The 12,599-nt window shown below is 49.7% G+C and overlaps 1 protein-coding gene across 3 annotated transcripts; it reads left to right on the top strand.

The window, feature by feature from the left end:
- Window positions 1–8,041: 8,041 nt before the first annotated feature.
- HDHD3 (haloacid dehalogenase like hydrolase domain containing 3) lies at window positions 8,042–11,655 on the top strand. Of its 3 annotated transcripts, none has more exons than XM_002820121.6 (3): window positions 8,042–8,362; window positions 9,507–9,621; window positions 10,548–11,655. In XM_002820121.6, the coding sequence occupies exon 3, from the start codon at window positions 10,723–10,725 to the stop codon at window positions 11,476–11,478; it is 756 nt and encodes a 251-aa protein (XP_002820167.3). In that variant the 5' UTR covers window positions 8,042–8,362; window positions 9,507–9,621; window positions 10,548–10,722; the 3' UTR covers window positions 11,479–11,655. The 3 variants fall into 3 exon arrangements, with proteins under 3 accessions (XP_002820167.3, XP_024108654.3, XP_024108653.3); XM_024252886.3 differs by having other exon boundaries at window positions 8,068–8,362; window positions 9,548–9,621; XM_024252885.3 differs by having other exon boundaries at window positions 8,068–9,621.
- The last annotated feature ends 944 nt before the right edge of the window (window positions 11,656–12,599 follow it).

Below are 12,599 nucleotides of genomic sequence, written 5' to 3'. Positions count from 1 at the left end.
GTTGCACACATTATTTCTGTCTACACACCCTTGTCTCAAATTAGTCACATGGTCATGCTCAGTTGTAAGGGAGGCTGGAAATAGTTTAGTGGGCCAGCCATATGCTCAACTAAAACTCGGGAGTTCAGTTACTAAGGAAGATGGAGAGGATGGATAGTAGGGCAAATGGCCATTTTTACCTAATGGAGGTTCTTGGGATCACAGAAACAGTGGTCAGAATATTAAAGAAAAAAAGATAATTAGAGACTATCTAGTTAAACACTCTGATTTTATAGATGGGGAGACAGACCCAGAGAGGTGACCTGTCCAAAATCAGACAGCAATCCAGTCAGTGGCAGACCAAGGCTGGAATTCAGGTCTCTTAACTCCAAGCCCAGTGCTCAAAACTCGGGAAGGGGATGGGCATGGTGGCTCACACCTGTAACCCCAGCACTTTAGGAGGCCGAGGTGGCAGGATTGCTTGAGACCAGGAGTTCGAGACCAGCCTGGGCAACAAAGCACGACCCCATTGCTACAAAAAAAATGTTTTTCAATTAAAAATAAAACTAGTGAAGGGATTCGTTTTAGAGGGACTTTAGCTTTATATGTATTATTTCTATTCATGTATTATATGTAACAAGGATATATTCATGTGTGGCTATGTAAATAAAAAATGAAAATTTAACCAATACATATATGAAAAGGTGTTATCTTCATTAGTGGAGAAAATTCAAGTTAAAACCGCAATGAGATACCACAATACATCCACAAAAATGCCTAATACTGGCTGGGTGCGGTGGCTCATGCCTGTAATCCCAGCATTTTGGGAGGCCGAGGTGGGCGGATCACAAGGTCAGGAGTTGGAGACCAGCCTGGCCAACATGGTGAAACCCCGTCTCTACTAAAAACACACACACACAAAAATAGCCAGGTGTGGTGGTGCGTGCTTGTAATCCCAGCTACTCAGGAGGTTGAGGCAGGAGAATTGCTTGAACCCAGGAGGCGGAGGTTGCAGTTAGCTGAGATCATGCCACTGCATTCCAGCCTGGGCAACAGAGGGAGACTCGAAAAAGAAAATGCCTAATACTAAAAGGACAATGGGACAATGTCAGGTGTTGAGAATGTAGAACAACTGGAACTCTCAGATATTACTGGTACACCCTTTCAAAATGCCTGGCTCCACAAGAACAAAAAAAAAAAAAAAAGGAAGGAAAACAAAATGTCTAGCTCCAGCCTGGGCAACATAGTGAGACCACGTCTATACTAAAAAATAAAAATAAAAATAAAATTAGTGGGGCGTGGTGACACACGTCTGTGGTCCCTGCTACTTGGGAGGCTGAGGCAGGAGGATTGCCTGAGTCCAGGAGGTGGAGGGTGCAGTGAGCCATGTTTGGCCTGCACTCCGGCCTGGGCTACAGAGGGAGATCCTATCTCAAAAAAAAAAAAAAAAAAAAAAAAAAAAAAGAAAAGAAATGTCTGGCCCTATTTACCAAAGCTGAACATATGCATACCTTATGACCCTGTGATTCCACACCTAGATATTTACCCAACAGTATTTACCCAACATTACCTATGTTCATAAGAGACATGTTCAACAGCATTCGTAGCAGCATTTTATAATATATGTAATAAGGCCGGGCATGGTGGCTCATGCCTGTAATCCCAGCACTTTGGGAGGCTGAGGTGGGCGGATCACCTGAGCTCAGGAGTTCAAGACCAGCCCAGCCAACATGATGAAATCCCATCTCTACTAAAATACACAAATTATCCAGGCGTGGTGGCAGGCACCTGTAATCCCAGCTACTTGAGAGGCTGAGGCAGGAGAATTGCTTGAACCTGGGAGGTGGGAGGTTGCAGTGAGCCAAGATGGCGCCACTGCACTCCAACCTAGGCGACAGAGCGAGACTCTGTCTTCAAAAAAAAGAAAAAAGAAGTGTAATAAACAAAATTGGAGATAACCCAAATGTTCATCAACAGTAAAATGTGGTCTATTTATATAATAGAATATTAAAGGTGTGAGAATGGATTAACTACAACTACACATAGCAACATAGATGTATCAAATACAATTTTGAGCAAAAGAAGCAAGGCATAAAAGAGTGCATGCTATATTATTCTGTTTATATACAGTTCAAAAACAAGTAAAACTATGCAATTTGACATCAAGATAGTTACCTTTCTGGGTGGTAAGTGACTGGAAGTGGACAGGCTGTGGAGGGTTCTGGAAATTGTTCTTTTTCTTGGTCTGGGTGCTGGTTGCATGGGTATGTTCACTTTGTGAAAATTCACATTTTGCATATTGGGAGACTGAGGCTCAGAGAGAAAAATAATTGAATGGAGAGCTCACAGACAGATAGATGGCAGAGCTGGGACCAGAACCTAAGGGGTTAGGTTTTCGGTGACCCTGAAAAGTAGACAGTATCAGACATTCTTGGATTCTGTGAAATGCAGTTGAACCTCTGGTCTCCCAGTCGCCCTTCCCACCCCCACTTCTGCTTAATGCTTATAACACAAAACCAGTTTTGCAAGTGAGTCCCCAAGTGAGTCGGGCTCTCTCTTGCAGGGCCAAAGTCTGTGACTCTGCACTTCGTGTTTCTTGCCAGGCCTGAACCCAGTGAACAGACCAACTTGGAACACAGAGAAAGTTTTGTTTTTTTGTTTTTAAGAGTTGAAAGGAAGAAAATTAGGCCAGGCACAGTGGCTCATGCCTATAATCCCGGCACTTTGGGAGGCCAAGGTGGGTGGATCACTTGAGGTCAGGAGTTCTAGACCAGCCTGGCTACATGGCGAAACCTCATCTCTACTAAAAATACAAAAAATTACCCGGGCACAGTGGCGCACGCCTGTAATCCCAGCTACTCAGGAGGCTGAGGCAAGAGAATCGTTTGAACCTGGAAGGCAGAGGTTGCAGTGACCCCAGATTGCATCACTGCACTCCAGCCTGGATGACAGAGTGAGACTCTGTCTCACAAAAAAAAAAAAAAAAAAAAAAGAAATGGGCCAGGCATGGTTGCTCATGCCTGTAATCCCAGCACTTTGAGAGGGCGAGGCAGGCGGATCACCTGAGGTCAGGAGTTCAAGACCAGCCTGGCCAACATGATGAAATCCTGTCTCTACTAAAATACACAAATTATCTGGGCGTGGTGGCAGGCACCTGTAATCCCAGCTACTCGGGAGGCCGAGGCAGGAGAATCACTGGAACCCGGGAGGTGGAGGTTGCAGTGAGCTGAGATGGCACCATTGCACTCCAGCCTGGGCAACAAGAGTGAAACTACGTCTCAAAAATGGAAGAAAGAAAGAGACAGAGAGAGAGAGGGAGGGAGAGAGAGAGGGAGGGAGAGAGAGGGACAGAGGGAGGGAGAGAGGGAGGAAGGAAGGGAGGAAGGGAAGAAAGGAAAGAAAGAAGGAAAGGAAGGGAAGGAAAGGGGGGAGGGAGGAAGGAAGGAAGGAGAGAGAGAGAAAGAAAGAGAGAGAGGAGGGAGGGAGAGAAAGAGAAAGAAAAAGGAGGGAGGAAGGAAGAAAAAAGAGAGAAAGAAAGAAAAAGAAAGAAAGAGAAGAGGGAGGGAGAGAGAGACAAAGAAAAAGAAAGAAAGGAGGGAGGGAGGAAGAGAAAGAAAGAGAAAGAGAGAAAGAGGAAAGAAAGAAAATTAGATACATGTTTGTGTGCTGCTAGAAAACTGTGTCATAGCATAACCAAAACTGTCACCTCAGCAATCCCTGGGGAGTGAGATGGGGTGGGGAAGCCTTTCTCTCCCTGCCCCAAGGCTACTGCCCTTGTTCAGTAAGCAGGCTGAGGCCCCACACCCTTCTCCTTGCCAGTTCCTCACCTGGAGTACTTTCCTTGATCTTAACCTGACAACCTCCTTCTCACCATTCAGATCTTTGTTCCTCCCTTGACAACCTCGTCCAAAGAGATACCCTGTCACTGTTCATAAAATGATTGTTTTTACCACTTCCACTTCTCTCTCTGAAATCACCTTGTTTATTTATCTACTCAATGGTTGTCTGCCCCTCCCGTGTCCCATGCAGGCAGGAACCACCTTGCTTCCCACTGAATCCTCAGACAAGGACAGGGGACACAGAGCCCACAGATGTTAGGTGGTCAATGAATGAGGTTGGGTGTGTAGGGGGGGGTGGCTGGCTTTTTACTTTGTACACGTTTGTATTTTGCATTATTATTATTATTTTTTGAGACAAGTCTTGCTCTATCACCCAGGCTGGAGTGCAGTGCTGTGATGTCAGCTCACTACAACCTCTGCCTCCCAGGTTCAAGCAATTCTCATGCCTCAGCCTCCTGAGTAGCTGGGATTACAGGCGCCTGCCACCATGCCCTGCTAATTTTTGTATTTTTAGTAAAGACAGGGTTTCACCATGTTGGTCAGGCTGATCTCAAACTCCTGACCTCAAGTGATCCACCGGTCTCCGCCTCCCAAAGTGCTGGAATTACAGACGTGAGCCACCACACCCGGCTTGTTATTATTTTTTAACAAGATGGGGCCTCACTTTGTTTCCTAGGCTGGCCTCATACCCCTGAGCTCAAGGGATCCTTCCACCTTAGCCTTCCAAAGTGCTAGGATTTCAGGCATGAGCCACTATGCCCAGCCCTGAATATGTTTGTATTTTTTTTAATAGGAGAAAAAGCATATACATTTATTTGATCACAGTTTTTTGTGACACGGGAGCCTTCAGAATGAAGAGCCACAGATACAAAGGAAACTGTCCATTTTTATGCTTAGGTTCAACAAAGTGTACATGGCCGTGTATGTAGGGAAAAGAGAGATCAGACTGTTATTGTGTCTATGTAGAAAAGGAAGACATAAGAAACTCCATTTTGACCTGTACCCTGAACAATTGCTTTGCCCTGAGATGCTGTTAATCTGTAACTTTGCCCCAACCTTGAGCTCACAAAAACATGTGTTGTATGGAATCAAGGTTTAAGGGATCTAGGGCTGTGCAGGATGTGCCTTGTTAACAAAATGTTTACAGGCACTATGCTTGGTAAAAGTCATCGCCATTCTCCATTCTCGATAAACCAGGGGCACTATGCACTGCGGAAAGCCGCAGGGACCTCTGCCCTGGAAAGCCGGATATTTTCCAAGGTTTCTCCCCATGTGATAGCCTGAGATATGGCCTCATGGAATGGGAAAGACCTGACCGTCCCCCAGCCCGACACCCATGAAGGGTCTGTGCCGAAGAGGATTAGTAAAAGAGGAAGGCCTCTTGAAGTTGAGATAAGAGGAAGGCCTCTGTCTCCTGCCTGCCCCTGAAACTGAATGTCTCGGTATAAAACCCGATTGTACATTTATTCAGTTCTGAGATAGGAGAAAAACTGCACTGTGGAGGGAGGCGAGACATGTTGGCAGCAATGCTGCTTCGTTATTCTTTTCTCCACTGAGATGTTTGGGTGGAGAGAAGCATAAATCTGGCCTGCGTGCACATCCAGGCATAGTACCTTCCCTTGAACTTATTTGTGACTCAGATTCCTTTGCTCACATGTTTTCTTGCTGACCTTCTCCTCACTATCACCCTGCTCTCCTACCGCATTCCTCTTGCTGAGATAGTGAAAATAGTAATCAATAAATACTGAGGGAACTCAGAGACCAGTGCCGGTGCAGGTCCTCCGCATGCTGAGTGCCGGTCTCCTGGGCCCACTGTTCTTTCTCTATACTTTGTCTCGGTGTCTTACTTCTTTTCTCGGTCTCTCGTCCCACCTGATGAGAAATACCTACAGGTGTGGAGGGGCAGGCCACCCCTTCACGTGTAGAAACAGGATTGCACAAAATGCTAATAGACTGAATAGAGAAACCCACCAAGACCCATCTGTGTAGATTCTTCTTGGCCTCTCTGTGCAGTGTTCCTTCCTCCAGGGTATGGGGCAAGACCCTCTCAAAGGGGCCTGAGTGGTGGGGGCTGTCTTATGACCTGTCTTGCCTGAGGTCATAGTGCAAGGTGATGAGACTAAAGAGGAACAGAGCACAGGCACAGAAGTATCTCAAAGCTTCCCCTCTGATACCTCCCCAGCCTCTTTGGCCCAAATCCCCTGGCTAGCAACATTCCTGTAGTTCCTCAGTGTCTCTTTGGTTCGAAGAAAAACTTTCTTGCCTGGAGGCCTTTGCATCAGGGCATCCCTTAACCATCACTCAGATCCTCCCCCTCTGCCTAGCCAAATCTCATGTTTGTATTTTTTAAAGTTTTTTGAGACTAACATGCATTACATGCATTACTTTTTTTTTTTTTTTTTTTTTTTTGAGATGGAGTTTTGCTCTTGTTACCCAGGCTGGAATACAGTAGTCTGATCTTGGCTCACTGCAACCTCCATCTCCCGGGTTCAAGCGATTCTCCTGCCTCAGCCTCCCAAGTAGCTGGGATTACAGGCATGCACCACCATGTCTAATTTTGTAATTTTAGTAGAGACGGGGTTTCACTATGTTGGACAGGCTAGTCTTGAACTCCTGACCTCAGGTGATCCACCCACCTCGGCCTCCCAAAGTGCTGGGATTACAGGCGTGAGCCACCGTGCCCGGTCAACATGCATTACTTTTGCAAACAAAAATAAAAGTATTTTTCTATTCTTCAAAAGAATAAAAAAGTTCCCTGGTGGTCTAGTGGTTAGGATTCCAGGCTCTTACCACAGGGTTCTTTTTTTTTTGGATGGAGTCTCGCTCTTTGCCCAGGCGAAGATTGTGCAGTGGCACAATCTTGGTTCACTGTAAGCTCTGCCTCCTGGGTTCATGCCATTCTCCTGCCTCAGCCTTCCGAGTACCTGGGACTACAGGCACCTGCCACCATGCCCGGCTAATTTTTTGTATTTTTAGTAGAGACCGGGTTTCACCGTGTTAGCCAGGATGGTACCACAGGGTTCTTAAAAACAAAAAGAGGCCAGGTGCGGTGGCTCATGCTTGTAATCCCAGCACTTTGGGAGGCTGAGGTGGGCGGATCACCTGAGGTCAGGAGTTCAAGACTAGCCTGGCCAACACGGTGAAACACTGTCTCTACTAAAAATACAAAAATTAGTTGGGTGTGGTGGCACACACCTGTAATCCCAGCTACTTGGGAGGCTGAGGCAGGAGAATTGCTTGAACCCAGGAGGCGGAGGTTGCAGTGAGCCGAGATCGCGCCATTACACTCCAGCCTGTGCAACAAGACTGAAACTCTGTCTCAAAAAAAAAAAGAAAAGAATAGGCCGGGCGCAGTGGCTCACGCCTGTAATCCCAACACTTTGGGAGGCCGAGTTGGATGAATCAGTTGAGGTCAGGAGTTTGAGACCACTCTGGCCAACATGGTTCTGAAGCCCCGTCTCTACAAAAAATACAAAAATTAGCTGGGTGTGGTGGCACACGACTGTAATCCCAGCTACTGGGGAGTCTGAGGCAGAAGAATCGCACGAAACTGGGAGGCGGGGGTTGCAGTGGGCTGAGATCGCGCCACTGCACTCCAGCCTGGGCGACAGAGCGAGACTCCGTCTCAAAAAAAAAAAAAAGAAAGAAAAAGAAAAAGAAAGAATAAAAAAGCAGTTTACTGCAGAAGACTCTACCCTCACCAAGTTATCCTGGATTTAACGAGTTTCCAACTGAAAGCAATTCCCTCCAATACCAACTGGGGACCCTGAGACCAGAGAGGAGCAGGGCCTTGCCCAGGTTCACACAACACTAAGCAAGCCAGGCTGGGTCCCAACTCCCCTTCTCCCAGTCAACCTGGGTACTTCTCGGGGGTATCCCGATCCAAAGGAGGCCAGGAGCCGGGGTGGGGGATGGGGAGCGGAGAGAGCGCGGTGAGGAGCGGCGGTGTGGCGGGCAGGGGGTGCGCAGACAGGGCGGAGAAGGTGCTGGTAACGGGGGCTGGGGAGCGGAAGGGTGCGGGCTGGGGAACCGAGAGGGTGCGGGGAGGGAATAAGGGGCGTAGATGGTGCAGGGTAACGGAATCGCGCAGTGAAGGCGGGTGACAGGGGCGCAGAGAGGTGCACAGTGACACGAAGGAGGGAGAGGGGAGGGCGAGGGCGACGGGGGAGGGGGTGGGAGAGGGCGAAGGTGAGGGGGGATAAGAGCGGGGACGGGGCGGGGACAGAGGCCGGTCGGGATGGGAGGGAGAGGCAGCCCGCAGGATCCCCGCCCCGCCGCCCGGCGGTTGCGCACCTCCGCCCGAGCCCACGGCCTTGCGGCTGCGTTTTCAACCGGCGTGTGAGTCAGGTGGGTCCTGGGCCCAGGAACCGGCCCGGAGCGGTGGACGCGCTACAGCTGAGAAGGGGACCCAAGGGGTCGGCCGCGGCCAAAGCCCTTAGGACCGCCGCCCCAGCTCACTCTGCGGACTGCAGCTATAGAGATTCTGCGTGAGGTCCGGGCTCCTGGACTTCGCCTTTCCCGAGCCCTGGAGGTGGAGAGAAAAGGTTCGTGCCTGCAGCGCAGAGCCCTAAACCCGCGCTTTTAGAAATCGAAAAGGCCCTGCCGGGCGCGGTGGCTCACGCCTTTACCGTAATCCCAGCACTTTGGGAGGCCGGGGGGTGGCGGGGGTCGGGGGAGGGAGGATCACGAGTTCGGGAGTTCGAGACCAGCCTGGCCAACATAGTGAAACCTCGTCTCTACGAAAAATACAAAAATTAGCCAGGTGTGGTGGTGCGCACCTGTAGTCCCAGCTACTCTGGAGGCTGAGGAAGGAGAATCGCTTGAATCCGGGAGGCGGAAGTTGCAGTGAGCCGAGATCGCACCACTGTACTACCTGGGTGACAGAGTGAGATTCTGTCTCAAAAAAAAAAAAAGAAAAGAAAAAGCCGGCCGGGTATAGTGGCTCACGCCTGTAATCCTAGCACTTTGGGAGGCTGAGGTCGGGAGTTCGAGACCAGCCTGACCAACATGGAGAAACCCTGTCTCTACTAAAAATACAAAAAAAAAAGTAGCTGGGCATGGTGGCGCATGCCTGTAATCCCAGCTACTTGGGAGGCTGAGGCAGGAGAATCGCTTGAACCTGGGAGGCGGAGGTTGCAGTGAGCCAAGATCGTGCCATTGCACTTCAGCCTGGGCAACAAGAGCAAAACTCCGCCTCAAAAAAAAGAAAAAGCCGTGGTTCAGGAGCCAGAGCCCTCTGCTCTAGTCTTAGCTGTGCCAATGTGACTCCCTGTGTGATTTGGGGGTAAATTACTGCCCCTCACTGGGTCTCTGTCTACCCACCTGCAAAATGAGAGGATCTTTGGATGAGTCTCCTTAATTCATTTCCTGGACAAACTTCCTCCAAGGCTCCCCCAGATTTACCAGCAACGCCCTTCCCTAAGTATCAACTTGGCTGTACTTTCAACTCTGGCCCCTCAGGTTTGAAGGGGACGGCCTTGTCTGGGATCAGCTCTGTCTGGGGAAAGAAGCTGCACCAGCCTCTGGATAGCAGGCTGAGTCATTTGTTTCTTGTGCCTTGAGTCAGTTCTCTCATCGGCTCTCCTAGGCCAGTGTTAACACCTCCAGTAAAGATGGAAAAGTTGGGGTTCAGACAGGGCTAGAGACAGACAGCCTGCTGTGTCCTGTCTTTTCTCCTGTGCTGTACAGGTTCACCAGTTTTTAAAATCCAAATATATCTCATGGTACAGTGGAAGAACTGGCCAGAGAGTCTGGAAGTTTGGGTTCTGGTCCTGGCTGTGCCACTGACTCACTGTGACCTTAGGTAAGTACCTGCCCCTTTCTGGCTCAGTCTACTCTGCCCAGCAGCCAGGATATTGTTCAGATGCTCTGCAAGGCCCCTTCTGTCTTTGACATCCCTAATAATGATAATAGCAATCATAATAATTGTGTCCTGTGTGCCAGACAGCTGGCCTCTGTCTACTTGCCCTGCCTCAGGGCCTTTGCACTTCCTATTTCCACTGACGGGAGCACTCACCTACCTCTGCTTCTTGCACATTCATTCTTCTGATCTCCATTGAAACTTGACTTGCAGGGCCGGGAGTGATGGCTCACGCCTGTAATCCCAGTACTTTGGGTGGCCAAGGCTGGGGGATCACTTGAGTCCAGGGGTTGGAGAGCAGCCTGGGCAACATAGTGAGACCCACCCCCCCATCACCCCCCATCTCTACAAAAAGTTCAAAAATTAGCCAGGCATGGTGGCACGTGCCTGTAGCCCCAGCTACTAGGGAGGCTGAAGCAGGAGGATTGACTGAGCCTGGGAGATCGAGGCTGCAATGAGCCATGCACTCCAGCCTGGGAGACAGAGAGAGACCCTGTCTCAAAAAAAAATTAAAAACTTAAAAATAAATAAAAAGAAACTTCACTTGCTTATGACATTCACTAACTACACAGACTAGATGCGGTCCCTGGATTTATATCCTTATGGTATCTATTGACTTCATTTTATGTAAGTGTTTGTATAGTTCTTTGCCTAATATCCGTATCCCTGTTCTTCAGTGCCTGTAAATGCCCTAAGGGCTGGAAATCTGTCCCATATGCTAGCAGCTAGCTCAAAAAGGTGCTCAGAAATTTGTTGTGGATTCAGAGTGACTTTCCTAGGGTCACACCATTGGCAGCACCAGAATTTGAACCCAGTCTGTCTGATGTCAGGGCCTGAGCTTCCGCCTTACCTGCTATTTTTCATTCTAGGATCTTGTGCTGTGAAGACATTTCCCAAGTGTTTCATGTTAGCCAGCAAATCTGACCCACAAGGCCTGGGAAGAGGTGATTGTTAGGTTGTGCAGAGGTGGTCTTATCCAGCTCAGCTTCCCCTGGGACCCACCGTGGGACCTGAGGCAGAACTGGGGTGGACTTGGCCTCCTCCATGGCACACCGGCTGCAGATACGACTGCTGACATGGGATGTGAAGGACACGTTGCTCAGGCTCCGCCACCCCTTAGGGGAGGAATATGCCACCAAGGCCCGGGCCCATGGGCTGGAGGTGGAGCCCTCAGCCCTGGAACAAGGCTTCAGGCAGGCGTACAGGGCTCAGAGCCACAGCTTCCCCAACTACGGCCTGAGCCACGGCCTCACCTCCCGCCAGTGGTGGCTGGACGTGGTCCTGCAGACCTTCCACCTGGCGGGTGTCCAGGATGCTCAGGCTGTAGCCCCCATCACTGAACAGCTTTATAAAGACTTCAGCCGCCCGTGCACCTGGCAGGTGTTGGATGGGGCTGAGGACACCCTGAGGGAGTGCCGCACACGGGGTCTGAGGTTGGCAGTGATCTCCAACTTTGACCAACGGCTAGAGGGCATCCTGGAGGGCCTTGGCCTGCGTGAACACTTTGACTTCGTGCTGACCTCTGAGGCTGCTGGCTGGCCCAAGCCGGACCCCCGCATTTTCCAGGAGGCCTTGCGGCTTGCTCATATGGAACCGGTAGTGGCAGCCCATGTTGGGGATAATTACCTCTGCGATTACCAGGGGCCTCGGTCTGTGGGCATGCACAGCTTCCTGGTGGCTGGCCCACAGGGACTGGACCCCATGGTCAGGGATTCTGTACCTAAAGAACACATTCTCCCCTCTCTGGCCCATCTCCTGCCTGCCCTTGACTGCCTAGAGGGCTCAACTCCAGGGCTTTGAGGCCAGTGAGGGAAGTGGCTGGGCCCTAGGCCATGGAGAAAACCTTAAACAAACCCTGGAGACAGGGAGCCCCTTCTTTCTCCACAGCTCTGGACTTTTTCCCTTCTCCCTGCGGCCTTTGTCACCTATTGTGATAATAAAGCAGTGAGTGCTGAGCTCTCAGCCTTCCCCCACTAACCAGCTCCTGGCCTCTGCCTTCCCTCATTCTCATTCACACCTGTGTCCCTTTTCCACTAGAGTCGCCTTCACTTCCAACTAGATTCACAGAGGGCCCCACCAGCTTCAAAACCAGGCACTTTCAAACTTGGTTTTAGCAGCAGGGGCCTTTTGTCATGGGAGATCTGAAACCCCATTATGCAAAACTAAAAACAGACCCTGAAAAACTGCTGGAGTTGAAGCAGAGGTGCTAAGGTCTCTCTTTCAGCTTCTGAAACACCCTCCCTCTGGAAGCCTGGGGTCAGCGCTTAGTTTGAAAAGCAGGATGCTAAGCCGTTCTGTAGGGACAATGTCCATTAGCACCACATAGTATGAAGGGGAGAATTTAAACAAGGAACCCCATGACAGTCATGAGAAGAAATCCTGTTGACACATGCCTGCCCCATGTTAGGTAATGTGCTAAGTTACTTACATGCACATATAACCCTCAAAGCTACCTCGTTGGGCCTAGGTAGTTTGACCCCCTCCACAACTTTACTAATGAGGAAACTGAAATTTAGAGGTTAAGCAGCCTGCCTGAGGTCACAGCTAGCATGCAAAGACTCCAGGATTCCAGTTTAGGCACATCTGAATCCAAAGCCCATTGGCTTGACCACTAGGTTGTAAGTAGATGGGGATGCTTGTCATGTGAAACGTGGTACAGTGGAGATTCTGGGAGAATAGGGGAGGTGTCCTAAAGAATATCAATCTCAAAGGGCACACCAGTCGCAGAGACCAGTGTGGAGGTAGGAAAGTATGGGGAACAAGGACTGCAGTGTAGGGAATAGGTTTGGGGGGAGGTTGAAGTAGGCTGGGTTTTTCAATTCCTTTTTTCACTTTAGGAGGCTGAGGCAGGAGGATCACTTGAGCCCAGGAGTTCGAGACTAGCCTGGGCAACATGGTGAAACCCTATCTCTTCAAAAAAT

This window comes from Pongo abelii, chromosome 13, assembly GCF_028885655.2.
Source record: "Pongo abelii isolate AG06213 chromosome 13, NHGRI_mPonAbe1-v2.0_pri, whole genome shotgun sequence".
NCBI classification, from domain to species: Eukaryota; Metazoa; Chordata; class Mammalia; order Primates; family Hominidae; genus Pongo; species Pongo abelii.
Note: the sequence above shows the minus strand (reverse complement) of the source record. Positions and strands in the feature narration are given on the sequence as shown.